The sequence below is a fragment of the Hypanus sabinus genome, chromosome 12, assembly GCF_030144855.1.
Source record: "Hypanus sabinus isolate sHypSab1 chromosome 12, sHypSab1.hap1, whole genome shotgun sequence".
Taxonomy (NCBI): domain Eukaryota; kingdom Metazoa; phylum Chordata; class Chondrichthyes; order Myliobatiformes; family Dasyatidae; genus Hypanus; species Hypanus sabinus.
Genome location: NC_082717.1, coordinates 28,410,761 through 28,426,026, shown reverse-complemented (window position 1 = coordinate 28,426,026; position 15,266 = coordinate 28,410,761). Strand labels below are relative to the sequence as shown.

General features: G+C 40.4%; 1 protein-coding gene across 1 annotated transcript in view; it reads left to right on the top strand.

Annotated features, from left to right (window-relative positions):
- The window catches only part of LOC132403324 (calpain-2 catalytic subunit-like), a 102,206-nt gene that overhangs the window by 64,891 nt on the left and 22,049 nt on the right, over positions 1–15,266 (top strand). The window contains exons 10-16 of the mRNA XM_059986775.1: positions 2,554–2,735; positions 4,600–4,638; positions 5,588–5,799; positions 8,088–8,130; positions 9,213–9,272; positions 10,096–10,153; positions 13,772–13,836. Of these exons, the coding sequence (XP_059842758.1) occupies positions 2,554–2,735; positions 4,600–4,638; positions 5,588–5,799; positions 8,088–8,130; positions 9,213–9,272; positions 10,096–10,153; positions 13,772–13,836 (659 nt within the window). The remainder of the gene's footprint in view (positions 1–2,553; positions 2,736–4,599; positions 4,639–5,587; positions 5,800–8,087; positions 8,131–9,212; positions 9,273–10,095; positions 10,154–13,771; positions 13,837–15,266) is intronic.

The window sequence follows — 15,266 nt, the reverse complement described above, 5'->3', positions numbered from 1 at the left end:
ACGATTTTTTTGGTGTGGTTTTTGTTTCAAGACTCTATTTATGAATGCTTTTTTTAGTTGGCTTTATTAAATGATATTCCTGTTTATCCTATTTTCTCATTAGTAAGACAGTAATTTTATTCTCCCATTACATAGATTCTTGGAGCATTAAAATAGGCCCTTTTAAATCAGGCTTATTACCATAGATTTATATGATGTTAATATTGTTTGGCCCAGCTGGTCCACGCCAACCAAGATTCCCATCCAAGAAGCATTTGCCTGCAGTTGGCCCGTATCTCTCTAAATCTTACAGAAACAGGCCCTTTGCTAAGCTATTAATATGAACAATTTTTTAAAACACAATCATACAGCACAGAAACAGGCTGTTTGACCCACTGTGTCTGTTCTGGTCATCAGAGTACCTGTCTCAACTCATCCCAATTTATAAAGTCATAGAGCACTATAATATAGAAACAAACCCTTTGATCCACCTAGTTCTTCATTGACCTGATCTTGTGTCAAGTCCCATTAACTGGAACCCAGATCATCGCCCCTCCATACCTTGCTTATCCATGTCCCTGTCCAATCTTCTCTTAAATGTTACAATTGAACTTGCATTTACCTTCTGCTGATAGCTTGTTCCATACTGTCAACACTCAAATCCTGGCAACGTCCTTGCAATTTTTTACTACCAAGTTATTGATAACTTTCCAGCAGGTAGGTGACCAGAACACCACACAGTACTCTAAGTTTTGCCTCACCTGCTCTTGCACATAACATCCCAACTCCTGTGCTCAGTGTCCAGATTTATGAAGTCAATGTACTAAAAGCTTTCTTTATGACCCTGTCTACATGTGCTACCCGTAATTCAATTTCTAGCATATAGCCTATGGTCTTCCATGTCATAGTGTCTCAAAGTGTTTACCTAAGTAGTTTCTAAGTATTATCAGAGTACCTCATCCCCTCAGGCAGTTTGTTCTGGCTTTTAACCGCCTGCTAAATGAAAATATTCTTCAAATCTGCGCCTTACATTTATTTTAATGTTTTCTAAAGCACTTTCTCCCAAGAATAAAACTTCTCATTAACTTCCCATTATCTACCCAACATTGTTTCTCATAATTTTGTACACCCACTCCCTCCCCCAGGAAAACAAGCCCAGGCTCTCCAATCCACCTTCATATCTAAGAGTTCTGATCCAGGCAATATCCAAGTGATCTTCTTTGATCTTTCTTCATTGCAGTCACATCCTTCCTACTGTGGTGGCACGAACTGAACCCAAGATTCCAGCTATTGCTTATGTTTTATATAGATGTATTATAACTCCATGCTCTAAAATTCTGAACCCAGCATTAAAAGTGAGTTACATCAGTTCGTCTGGAGGTGCACATAGGCCAGACTGAGAACAATTAATAGTTCTATAGACACTATCACTTAGACCAGATTTTTATTCTAGTTTATTAAATTTAACTTGTTACCATTCACTATTCAGGGCCCAAAACAGTCCTACAGGTGAGTCTATTGGGGTCATCTACAGATGCACCTGGTGCAGCCTCTACATTGGTGAAGCCCAACATAGATTAGGGGACCACTTTGTTGAGCACCATCCACCACAAACAGGATTTTGCTTTGGCCAATCATTTTAATTCCAATCCACATTCCAATTCCAACATGTCAGTCCATGGCCTCCTCTACTGCCACAATGATGTTGGAGGATCAAGAGCTCATTCCATCTGGGTAGTCTCCAACCTGACGGCATTAACAATGATTTCTCCAACTTCTGATAATTTCTTCCCCCCCCCCCCCCACTTCTTCCATTCCCATTCAAGCTCCTCTCTAACTTTTCTCTTCTCCTCACCCTCCATTCACCTTCCTTTGGTGCCCCTTTTCCTTCCCTTTCTCTCATAGTTCACTCTCCTCTCCTATCAGATTCCATCTTCTTCAGCCCTTTACCTTTTCCACCTATCATCCCCAAGCTTCTCACTTCATCCCCTTCTCCCTCCCTGGGCTACCTCCTCCCTAATCTGTCTTCACCTATCACCTTCTACCTTGTATGCCTTCCCCACGTTCATATTCCAGATTTTTTCCCTTCCTTTCCAGTCCTGATGAAGAGACTTGCCTGATGTATCGAGTCTATTTCTTTCCATGTAGGCTGCCTCACCTGCTGAGTTCCTCCAGCACTCTGTGTGTTACTCCGGACTTCCAGCATCTGCAGAATTGTTTTCCTTTTTCCATAGCAGAATTTGAACTTGTGGTTCCAGATTGATAGTCCAGTCCTCTGGATTGTCAGTCTATCCCAGTACATAATAATCATGCCTTCATATCCCACATTACCCAGACATTTTCAGATCAGAGTGGAAAATGAAACTAATCTGCAGCAGGGTCTTGGCCCAAAAGATCGACTGTTTACTGTTTTCCATAGACACTATCTGGCCTGCTGAGTTCCTCCAGCATGTTGTATGTGTCGCTTTGGATCTCCAGGATCTGCAGATTTTCTCATGCATTGTTCTGTTGTGTGTACATTCTTCAGTTGTTGCATATCTCAACTTGTCAATCTCTCTTGGCTTCCATTCACAGAGACATTTTGGACAAATCCTCAATTTAAGATCCTTCTGAATGAACCAGATGAAGATTCTGATGATGAAGATAAGTTGTGCGGTTTTCTAGTTGGGGTGATGCAGAAGAATCGTAGACGGCAATGGAAAATGGGAGTGGACGGCAACAGCAAATGGGAGAAGATAGGCTTTGCTATCTATGAGGCGAGTTTCAACATTTGCCTGTTATTGCTGTATAAACTAAAAGATGAATGAAGTCCAATAGAGTACCTTTCTGGGATTTACAAATTCAACACAAAAAATTACCAAAAATATTGCTAGTGTTGATAATGAAAGACCAAATTTTCAAATGGGCTCAACTGTTTACTCCTACACTAAATTTGTATGTTTGTAAGTTGTACAGTGAAGAACTATATTCAAAATGTTTTAAGTCTGAATTTCAATGTTTAATTGGACCTATCATTACACTGGTCTGTACCTGATTATTTTATTATTACCCTGTCTCCATCATTTCAAGAAGTGTACTTTAATTTTATTGGTTCCCTTATTCAGTGATGCAGCATGAAGTCTCTGGGATCTGCTGTTGTCTCTAACCATTATGCCATGGTATATTTTTGGTACAGTTGTATTTGGCACTCAAAATTCTAGAATGAGGTTCGGAGTCATACAGCACAGAAGTAGGGTCCAAGGTGCCTGCACTGCCTGAGTACCTATCTATACTAACCCCATTTAGAACAAAGACATAGGAGCAGAGTTAGGCCATTCAGCCCATTGTGTCTGCTCTGTCATTCAATCATGGCTGATTTAGATTCCCTCTTAACCCCATTCTTCTGCCTTCTCCCTGTAACCTTTGAAGCCCTCACTATCTTTTCCAAACTTCCAAGCACATGGCCTAAAGCCACCTATGGAATTTGCTTTCAAGTTTGCATCTGGTGCTGCCGGAGTACCTGCCTCCACCACCCTCAGAATCAGAATCAGGTTTATTAACACTTTCATATGAGCTGAACTGTGTTGCTTTGTGACGGCAGTGCAGTGCAAGACAGCAAGTGATAATAAATTACAAAAATAAATTGACAGTGTAAAGGACGAGGTAGTGTTCATAGACTGTTCAGAAATCTGATAGTGGAAGGAAACAAGATGTTTCTAAAACATTCAGTAGAGGTCTTCAGGCTCCTGTAGCTCCTCCCTGATGGTATTAATGTGAAGACAGCATGTTCCAAATGGTGAGGGTGTTTAATGATGGATGCCACCTCCTTGAGGCACTGCCTCTTGAGGATTTCCCAAGTGATCGAAGTACCAATAAATAATTGCTGGCAAGACAGTACGCTATCTCTGGCCACAATACCACATGATGGTGTGGTGTTGGTAATACACTAGTCTTGAGATTAAATCCATTCATCCCTAGACTAGCCTCCAAGTATGTTTACAATGCTAAAATCTACCAGAGCTAGTAAAGACATTGTCTAGTCTAGACATTGACCAGCTGTAATACAAGTGTTAGCAGCACAAACTGGCAATGTAAGAAAGGTGGAATGGTTTGAGTTTTGTTCATTTTAATGATAGAACAAAATATGTGTGTCTGTTCTGTGAAATGACCTGAAAGATTTTTGAGACAGTTTTGTATATCGAGGTTATTCTTGGTGCATATAAATCGAAACATCAACTCGTGGGGACAGATGGGGACAGGCAATCCCATTTGCTCCTAGTGTAAATATATTTGCATCATTTGGTGCAATGTAAAATAACATCTTTGTATGAAAGCCCTGTTCTGATATTATTAAGATGCCTCTATGAATTTCATGTTAAATCTGTACTTGAAAAGAAGACCATAGTCGTGCTCAATTTATATGGTTCATGCAGTTTTTATAGCCTTTTTTATGAAGGCCTTTAGACTCATTTACCCTTTTTATTTTGCAGATCACTGATGAGGTACGTTGGATTATGTTCCAGAGATACACATTTAACCAAATTTTTACATGTAGGCACCATTCAGTTAGTTTATAACTCATTGAATATTGCACAATTGATATTCAAACCAATCTTGAGAGGGCTACTGAAGAATTATTAGAATATTCCCTTTCATATGATACTCTGGATGGAGCATCAGGTAAGTGGCCTTCTTCCAGTAACACTCCTTGTGTCACCAGCCAGACAGTGCATGCGGGTGGATCTGATAGTCTCTATTTCTGAAACTGTTGGTGTGGGTGGAGTAAAGGTGTGGGTGGAGTAAAGGTGTGGGCTATTGTGTCCATGAACTTGCTATTTATACCTTTGGGTGAGAAGAAACCAATAACTTTGAGGTTTTTTGTTAAGCATCTACTTTTATCTTTTAATTCTAATGTTAACATTAATTAGTTCAGAAATCACTGAAGACTAGAATTCTGTTTTGTTCAATGGAATCATGCATCAGACAAATTGTATCGTTGACAGCTGAGATACCAGCTTTTTGCATGACAATCCAACATTACATTCTACATTTAATGATTTCACTTAATAGTCTTTTTAATTTTAAAAAAATAGTATTTCCAATATTGTGATTTATTGAAACATTATTTAATTCAGAGTTTGCTGTGATTGTTTTTTTTTCTCTTCCCTGTGTTAACAGAATTAATGCAGTTCAAAAGTATGTTGTAGACTGTAAAGTACTATAGGATGTTCTGATTAAATCAAGTTTGCACTATAAATGCCATGCTTTTTTTCTTTTAATCCAGTATTCCGCAATAAATGTCAATTCCTTAGATGCTATGTAGTTGCTTGCTAAGACAGTCCAGTGCATGCATTTGTAACACAAATTGGATGAAAATTGGCATTTTCTTGTCCATCTCTAATTAAACTTGCCAATGTGACAGAAGACAAGTTTGAACATTGAGAAGGACAAATCTTCTGTACTGTTCTGTTTGTCTGTTGGTAATGTTGTCATTGTAGATTGATGTATTATACTGAGGACTTGCAGATTGGAGCCCATATCTTAAATATGAGATACATTGCATGCTGTGCTGAAATAGTATTTCATAAGCATAGCTAAATCATTTTTTTCTTTCATTTATATGAATTAGTATAAAGACCAAACTAGTATTCAGCTGAAGAAAGAATTTTTCACAACCCACTCGCCCTGTGCTAGACCAGAAAACTTCATCGGACGGCGAGAGGTCATGATGCGCCATGCTCTTCCACCTGGACAATACCTCATTGTACCATCCACTTTTGAGCCAAATAAAGATGGAGACTTTGCAGTCCGTGTATTCACAATGAAACAAGCTGACATACGGTAAGTAAAAGCACAAGTCAAGGAATTTTAAATAAGCAGGTGCTGTGAATTGTGCAACCAATGATGGTAATTTACCTTTCAAAGGTTTGGGAAGTGATGCTGCTGTTCTGTTTTTTATTATGACAGCTTTACCTGTCCCTCTACCAGTCCACTCTCGATGGATGGAAATGTCCTCTGAGCTGTTATAATAACTGGAAGTTACATAATCAAGAATATGTAGAGCAGGATGTCCAGAATCAGAATTTATATCACCAAGATGCCTGGGATCCATAGATAACAATAAGCAGCATTTAAAAAAAAACAGAAATAAAAATTAGCGAGGTGGTGTTCATGGGTTCAATGTCCATTTAGGAATCGGATGGCAGAGGGAAAAAAGCTGATCCTGAATCTCTGACTGTATGCCTTCACGATTCTGTACCTCCTTCTTGAAGGTAACAATGAGAAGTGCTCATGTCCTGGGTGATGGGGATCTTTAATGATGGATGCTGTCTGCCTAAGGCACCACTTCTTGAAGATGTCTTGGATACTATGGAAGCTAGTACCCATGATGGAGCTGACTAATTTTACAAGTTTCTGCAGCTTACTTTGACCTTGTGCAGTAGCTACCCCCTCCCCCTATACCCAATGGTGATATGGCCAGAAAGAATGCTCTCCACGGTACATTGGCAGAAGTTTCTGAGTGCTTTTGTTGACGAACCCAATTTCCTTAAACTCCTTATATAATATAACCGCTGTCTTGCCTTTTTTATAGCTGCACCAATATGTTATTGCGGAGGCAGATACACTAGTGAAGTTTAAGAGACTACTAGACAGGTATATGGAGGAATTTAAGGTGGGGGGTTATATGGGAGGCAGGGTTTGAGGGTCGGCAGAACATTGTGGGCCGAAAGGCCTGTAATGTGCTGTACTATTCTATGTTCGATATTTCATCAAGGTTAGCTCCTCAGAGATATTGAGACCCAGGAACTTGACATTGCTTACTCTTTCCACTACTGATCCCTCTATGACAATTGGTTTGTGTTCCCTGGTCTTACCCTTTCTGAAGTCCAATCAGCTCTTTAGTCTTACTGACATTGACTACAAGGTTGTTTCTGTGACACCACTCAACTAGCTGGCATATCTTACCCCTGTACACCCTCTCGTCTCCAATCTGAGATTCTGCCAGTGGTGGTTGTATCATCAGTAAATTTATAGATGGCATTTGAGCTAGTTGTAACCATACAGTCATGGATGTAGAGAGTATAGGGCAGTGGACTAAGCGCACATCCCTGTGCTGCACCAGTGTCGATTGTCACAGATTGTGGTCTGGCAGTTAGGAAGTCAAGGATCCAGTTGCAGAAGGAAAGAAATATTTTAAAATGTGCAGGATAGAATTAAATTGCATTTCATGAATGTATTTGGTCAAGCTTCCTCCCATTTCAGTTTCAAAATGGAGTTGCACATAATACATGCTCTTCAGAGTCGAGGAATTTCCATTAATTGCTGAAGTAATCAATCTCTGCAGCTGTAGGGAAGCAAAGATTGCCATACACTTCCTTTTGACTAGCCTCCACCTCTTGGCTGAATGTAGAACTTGGCACGCCTGAAGTGCTACCAGACTGAAGTAGTCTGCAGCAACATACACAAAGTGCTGGAGACATGCTGCAAAAGAGTAAACAGTTGACATTTCAGGCTGAGGAAGCTTCATCAGGACTCAGCAGGAAATGTCCACTGTACTTTTTTGCACAGATGCTGCCTGGCCTGCTGAGTTCCTCCAGCATTTTGTGTGTATTGCTTGGATTTCCAGCATCTGCAGATTTTCTCTTGTTTGTGAAGTAGTCTCTAGGCAGTTTCTGACAGAGAACTGTTTTTGAGTGGAATACTAGAGAGTTGCTAGGGCCTGTGGAACCAAATCCCACCAATTATTTGTTAGTGCACAGCTCCAAAACATGGAAATGGGAGAAAACTGGAGTAAACAAAATGAAAAATAACAAATAAATCATAACAGAGGTGCTTCTGGAAGATCCCACCATTTATTAACAGGAGAAAATCTGCAGATGCTGGAAATCCACAGCAACACACACAAAATGCTGGAGAAACTCGGAAAGTCAGACAGCATCTATGGAAAAGAATGAAGAGCTGATGTTTCAGACCGAGACCCTTCAGCAGGACTCCCAGCATTTATTTGTCAGTTCACAGCTTCAAAGCATGAAAATGGGAGAAAATTGGAGTAAACAAAATAAAAATTAATTACGACTGAGGTGCTTCTGGATGGTCAACTGAAATGATCTTCATGTTTCTTATTACAGGGCAATAGATGTTGAAGTTGGTGCATTTCTGGAGGATGAGGAGGTAGGTTGACTGATCTTCTGTTTGTTGCCAAGTTTTATAACCATTTAGTCACTTTGCTTGTCTTTCCATGTCACGAAGGTTATCATTGTCACAATTCCCAATTTCTGGCATTCACTAGGAAGATTAGGAATGACCATGAGGACTAGGTGCCTGCTTCTCCAATGTGGTGCCCTGTTTTTAGGGGATTTTCAAACTCTTTCAATGTTTGGTACTCTTTAGCTGCTGCCGGGCTAAGTAGTGAAATTCCTGCCAAGTATGTTATGGTTGGGGCAAAATTGAATGGAATTCTTCCATGAGAGAGTATTAATCCCTGATGAGACAATAGTTTATTCTAGTCTGCTTGTGGCTTGGGTAATCTCTGCTGTCATGGCTACTGATGCATTCAACCATAAGAGTGTAAATGTGAGCCAGCAAAAAGCTCCCGCATGATCGAGTATTCTAGGTCATGATGAACACAAAAACACGAGGTTTACAGTCTTGAAAGGAATGGAGTCAGGAGATTTAATATTGTTGTAAACATGATAATGTGTAAACTTAATGTGAAATCCAAATAACTTCTAAGCTAAGTTACAGGTGTAGGACATAAAGCTATTGTTTTAAAAGGGAATATGGATTAAATTCCATTGAAGTGAGGGTAAAAATTTATGAATAATACAAGGACCAGGTAGATGGTTTGATGGAATTGTGGACTCTGCAAAGGTGATCTTTCAACCTCGTTGTGGATGAAGAAAGATGCAGCAACCAGTGATTTTTAACTTGATCCTCCAAAAAATTGTAAAAACTCACTCAGAAATACCAATAAAGGTGACAGGCCTTTACCCCTCACATGGAGGTTTCATTGAGGATGGTCCCAGGGTACTAGATGTGACTAGGTACCTTTCAGCAGTGTGCAGTTATTTTGTGCATTTAACACTGTGAATGATGTTACTTAATTTTTTGTGGTGGAAATAATAAATCCCCAGATCTGCTGCACTGTAATGTTTACGTGTTAATTTCTGTCTGGCTCTCTCTCTCTATTTCTTTGCTATATTTACTTAAAAGTGCTCTTAATTATTTTCTTTTCTGAAAAAAAATTTCCAAAGGTTGATGAAGATGATATTAGTAGGAACTTCGAGAATTTGCTTGATTATTTACCGGGAAAGGTAAGATAAAACACTTTACCACCAAGATTATCTTTTGTGACTTTAACCTTACTGATTATTAGAGACACATTCCATGAGTATGATCTGAAATAGGCAGAGGCAAAATGGGTTTGACAAAGACACAAGGGATTTTCATTATTTAGTTGAGTCCCTTGTTGAATTGCAAAGTGTTCAGATACAGTGAAGATGCAGAGCAGTTTCAAATTCTGCAACTTTATGAATAGCTGATTTGAGACCCAGGAGAATATTTAGGACAGAATGACAATAACCCACTGTGGTTTATAGTCAAACTTATAAAGATGATTCAATTGCCAATGATTTTTTTCCAATGGGTTAACCAATATTCCACCAGAAAACAATTTAAATATGAGAAAAGGCAGTAAAATACATTCAAATTGCTGGTAAAATTGGGATTTCTACACAATAATTAGAGCAGCTTAGGCCATCTGCCCTTTGAGTCTTTTGTGAAGTTCATTTTCCTGTCCTACCCTTTTTTTCTTTCAGTTCCCTTAATGAGTGTAGCAAGTTCTGTTGGTCTATCTCTAAATGGTCTATCTCTTCTGTGAATTTGACTCCCAGTAGAGAGAACAGATACAAGAGAGGAGAGATTTGAAAGACCCTACAGTTAACTTCTTTACAGAGAAGCTACTGAATACCTAGGTGCACAGTCATTGTAAGTGGTCAAGGCAGGTACAATTGCAACTTTTAAGAAGTACTGTATTAGAGGCAAAAGAGTGATTGTGACATTTAGATAGGGACAGGTTTCTACAGATGATGTGGCAGTTGTTTGAACTTTGTTTCTTTTTGCTTTTTTTAAATTCAGGATGCGGAGATTTCTGCCTTTGAGCTGCAAAGAATACTGAACAGAATTGTATCCAACCGTGAGTGAAGGAACCCATTCATTATGTAGGCTCGTCCACTGATGGTACTGATGCTCCAATTTGAATTTGTTACCTGCATTCTGAATGAATGAATAAACTGATGGTACATTTGCACGTGACACCAAGATTGGGGGTGTAGTGGACAGCGAGGAGGGCCATCAAAGTTTGCAGCAGGATCTGGACCAGCTAAAAAAATGGATTGGAAAATGGCAGATGGAATTTAACGCAGACAAGTGTGAGGGTTGCACTTTGTGAGGCTAAACCAGTGTAGGGCTTACATAGTGAGTGGTAGGGCACTGAGGAGTACAGTAGAACAGAGGGATCTGGGAATACAGATCCATAGTTCTTTGAAAATGGTGTCATAGGTGAGTATGGCACTTTGGCCTTCATAAGTGAAAGTATTGTTACAGGAGTTGGGATGTTACGTTGAAGTTGTATAAGACATTGGTGAGGCTTAATTTGGAGTACTGTGTGCAGTTTTGGTCACCTACCTACAGGAAAGATGTTGATTTAGATTGAAAGAGTGCAGAGAAAATGTACACACGTTTCCAGGACTTGAGGACCTCAGTTACAGGGAAAAGTTGAATTGTTAGAATATTATTTCCTGGAGTGTAGAAGAAAGAAAGGAGATTTGATAGAGGTATACAAAATTATGGGAGATATAGATAGGGTAAATGCAAGCAGGCTTTTTCTACAGAGGTTGAGCAAGACTTGAACTAGAGGTTATAGGTTAAGGATGAAAGGATGAGAATGGTGAGAGTGTGGAATGAAGTGGTAGTTGTGGTGGTGAGTGCAGGTTCAATTTCAGCATTTAAAAGAAATTTGGATCAGTACATGAACAGGTTTCTTCACCTAAGTGAAATAAGTAAGTTTTCTTTTTTCATTCCAAAGGGAAGAAAACAAAATTTCCTATAGATTATGACTCCAAACTCTACCTTTTCCTTGAATTTGCTTAGACCTATAGATGAGTGTAATTCAGCATGAATCTTAGAACCCAGCTTACAGATGGGTTTCAAACAATTTCATAATGGTCAATAGAGAAATAAACAAACCAGAATTTCAGCTTCCTCTACTATATGAAATAGTTGACTTGGAAGAAATGAGTGTCTCTATCTGACTGTAACAAAAAGCTATAAGTACTACCACAGGTCTTGCAGGACATTCTACTGAAAGAAAGGCTTAAAGACTGTGTGCCTATATATTCTTTTCCCAAACACTTCTATTCTCATTCAAGAATGCCTTGAAGTTCTCTGTTTCTTTCTCAGTAAGTGAACCAGCCAGATCCCCTCCACCAGCGCCCACCTTTCTGACAGAACCAATTCTCATCCTTACCTTCGGCTCCTCCCACTTTCTCCAGACTTGAGAGGTAGCCATGAACATCTGCATGGGCCCCAGCTGTGACTGCTTTTGCCAGGCCCATGTGCAAAAAAGATCAGGCTTATGGCAACAAGAACATCAAACCCTCCCCCTCACCCCCCCTCAACCAGCTGTGCAAAAATCAAACCAATCAGGCAAACATTAACAAGAAAGAAGCGGTGAAGACACAAAATATTAAGAAGTAAAATTGAAAGGGCCCAATTGAAAGACAGTCCATCATCCAATAGCAAAAGGAGAGAGAGAGATCATTCAAATACAGGAGCCTTCCCTTGAGAACTGTGAGCGAGAGTCCGTCATTCACAGACAGCTGCAAGTGAGAGACTAGTGGATGGAGCTGGACATCACTTATCTCGACGCTTCAATCTTCCTTGATGCTTTAATCAGCAAAAAATTGAGTCATTCATGGGCCTGTGCCCTGTCTCCAAGCCTCAAGTCTGCTCGCCTCCTGGTATCTTCTCAGAGACAGCTAAGTCCCAGATCGCTCAGCCAGCCCAAAAACACACCTTCAAGCTGTAGATCACAGGCTCCAGCAGTACCAGAGTCACAGTTAAGAGAAAAAGAAGTGGAAGAAACAATGTCATGGACTATCAGGAGGATGTCACCTGAGGTGGTTAGTTACATAGAAGAGTCCATGTTCCAAGCCTTCCCCGGTAATGCTCGCCGACATTTCCTGCACTACATTGATGACTGTTTTGGTGCTGCTTCATGCACCTATGCTGAGCTAATCAGTTTCATCAACCTTGCTTCTCACTTCTACCCTGTCATTAAATTCACAATCCATTTCTGATATCTCCCTCCATTTTCTCAATCTCTTTGTCTCCATCTATCGACAGACATCTTTTATAAGCCTACCAATTCCCATAGTTGTCTTGACTATTCTTCTTTCCACCCTGCATTCTGCAAAAGGCTCTTCACTTTGCTCAGTTCTTTCATTTCTGCCGCATCCATTTCCAAGATGAGGCTTTCCTTTCCAAGTCATCAGCGATGTCCTCCTCCTTCAAACAACAGTGTTTCCCTTCTTCCACCATTGAAGCTGCTTTCATCCATATCTCTTCTATTTCCCAAACATCTGCACTCACCTCATTTTCCCATGCCTTAACAACCACCACGTCTCCACATCTAACATTATCCTCCACAACTTCCACCATCTCCAAAGGGATCCTACCACCAAACATAACCTTGCCTCTCCTGTGAATATGCTGGAGGTCATCTCTTGTGTCCAGTGCTCCTGAGGCAGACTCCTCTACATTAGTGAGACCCGTAATAAATTGGGGTACCGCTTTTCCAGCACCTCCATTCCATTCACCAAAGCAGAAACTTCTGGTGTCCAAACATTTTAATTCCAATGCCCACTCTTGTTCTGGCATGTCAGTCTGTGGCCTCCTCTTGTGCCAAGATGAAGCCACCCTCAGGGTGGATGAGCAACACCTTATTTTCCACCAGGGTGGCCTCCACCCTGAAGGCACGAATATCAATTTCTCCTTCCGATTTAAAAAAAATTCTGTCCCCCTCCCCTCTACTTCTGTTTCCTAATTTGGCCTGTTACTTTTCTCACCTGCCTTGGATCCCTTTCTCCTTCCCTTTCTCCTATGGTCAACTCTCCTCTCCTATCAGATTCCTTCATCTTTCCTACCCACCTGACTTCAGCTATCACATTCTAGCTCTCCTCATTTCCTGCTCCTCACCTTTTTATTCTTCATCTTTTTTCTTTCTTCTTTAATTCTTCCTTCCAGTTCTGAAGAATGATCTCGGCCCGAAACATTGATAGTTTAATCATTTTCATAGATACTGCCTGGCCTGCTGAATTTCTCCAGCATTGTGTGTATGTTGCTTTATATTCCCAGCATCTGCAGACTTTCTCATGTATAAAGACCAAGTGTGCTGATACTGAAAGAAAGAATGGGTCTTTCCAAATCATTTGCATGGTAGAAGAAAAGGATTGCATCTGTATTGTGTGGTGAACTACATATACCTGTCTGGACACGCCCCCTGCTGACTGCTCCTGTGGCTCCTCCCACAGACCCCGGTATAAAGGCAATTGAGGCCTGAGCCCGGCCCTCATTCTCCAGGATGTAGTATGGTGGTCAACTACTGCTTGTTCTTTCTTCCAGTCAATAAAAGCCGATATCTCGACTTCACGTCTCAGAGAGAGTTATTGATGGTGCATCATATTGTTGTGTAATTATGGTTCCTTTAAATATATTCTCTCAGCCTCTTACTGGAATATGTTTTCTCTTCAAGGTGAAGACATTAAAACTGATGGCTTTAGTTTGCAGACTTGTCGAAATGTGATCAGTCTAATGGATGTATCCTTTTAGTAAGTATAGTTCACTCTATCGAACACAAAACTTTTCAATTGATAGAAAAATCACAATGCAAACATTATTAATGTCCTCTTACCAAGCAGGCATTCTGCATCTAGATCTCTGATCAGCAATCATTCAGCTTTTTATAGGAACAATTAATTGTCTTTTTTGTTTTGTTTCCTTGGAGAAGTTCTTTTCTCTATTTTTCTGAGATGACCAGACAGAGATTGAAGAGATTGCAACAGGAATTTTATTTACCATTATGCCATGCGCTCCTGAATCAATACGCTGGGGTGTCTCTCTTTTTCTAAATGCCAAATAGCCTCACCAAAAGCTGGTTTTGACCCAATCAATCTGGATAGGCATTCACCCCAAATTATCATTTGCTCAGAGGATTGGAGAGATTCAAAGGAATAAAAAATACCTTGTTAGAATCTCTGATGTTTGTTTACATTATAAATAATTTGAACAAAATCATGTTAGGTTTTCAGATGATGTAAAGATTAGTGACATTTTGGATAGTGTAGATTTCCAAAAGATACAGTGGGATAGAGATTCAATTGTCATATGGTCAGAGAAATGGCAGATAGAGTTTAGTCTGGATAAGTTTGAGGTTTTGTAGCTGATCTCCCAAAGTGCACGGGGCCAATACGCCATTGATGGCAAAACCCTTAACAGTGGTGTAGTGCAGATGGATCTTAGGGTCCTAGACCATAGCTCCCTGGAAGTGACCACACAAGTTGATAGGGTAGCAAAGAAGGCATATGACATTTGCCTTTATTATTCGAGGTATTGAATGCAGGAGTAGGAAGTTGCTGCAACTTTATGAAACTCCAGTTAGACTGTATATGGAGTATTGCATCTAGTTTGGGTCACATTATAGGAAGGATGTCAAAGTTTTGAACTGGGTGCAGAAGAGGTTTAGTAGGTTGTTGCCTGGAGTAAGAGCAAGTGCTATGAAGAGAAGTTGGACAAACTTCAGCTCTTCTTCGTGAGTAGCAGAGGCTGAGGGAAGCTCTAATGAAGTTTATAAGCAATACACACAAAATGTTTGGGGAACTCAGCAGGCCAGGCAGCCTCTATGCAAAAGAGTAAACAGTCAACGTTTCAGGGCGAGACCCTTCGGCAGGACAGGAGGAAAAAAAAGCGGAGGAGTAGATTAAAAGGTGGGAGGAGGGGAAAGAGAAACACAAGGTGATAGGTGAAACTGGGAGGAGGAGGGCTGAAGTAAAGAGCTGGGAAGTTGATTGGTGAAAGAGATATAGGGTTGGATAAGGAGGAGTCTGATAGGAGAGGACAGGAGGCTACAGAAGCAAGAAAAGGGAGGAGCACCAGAGAGAAGTGATGGAGATAAGGTGAGAGAGGGAAAAGGGATAGAGAGTGGTGACTGGGGGGTGGGGGGGGGGGGGCATGGTGCATTACCAGAAGTT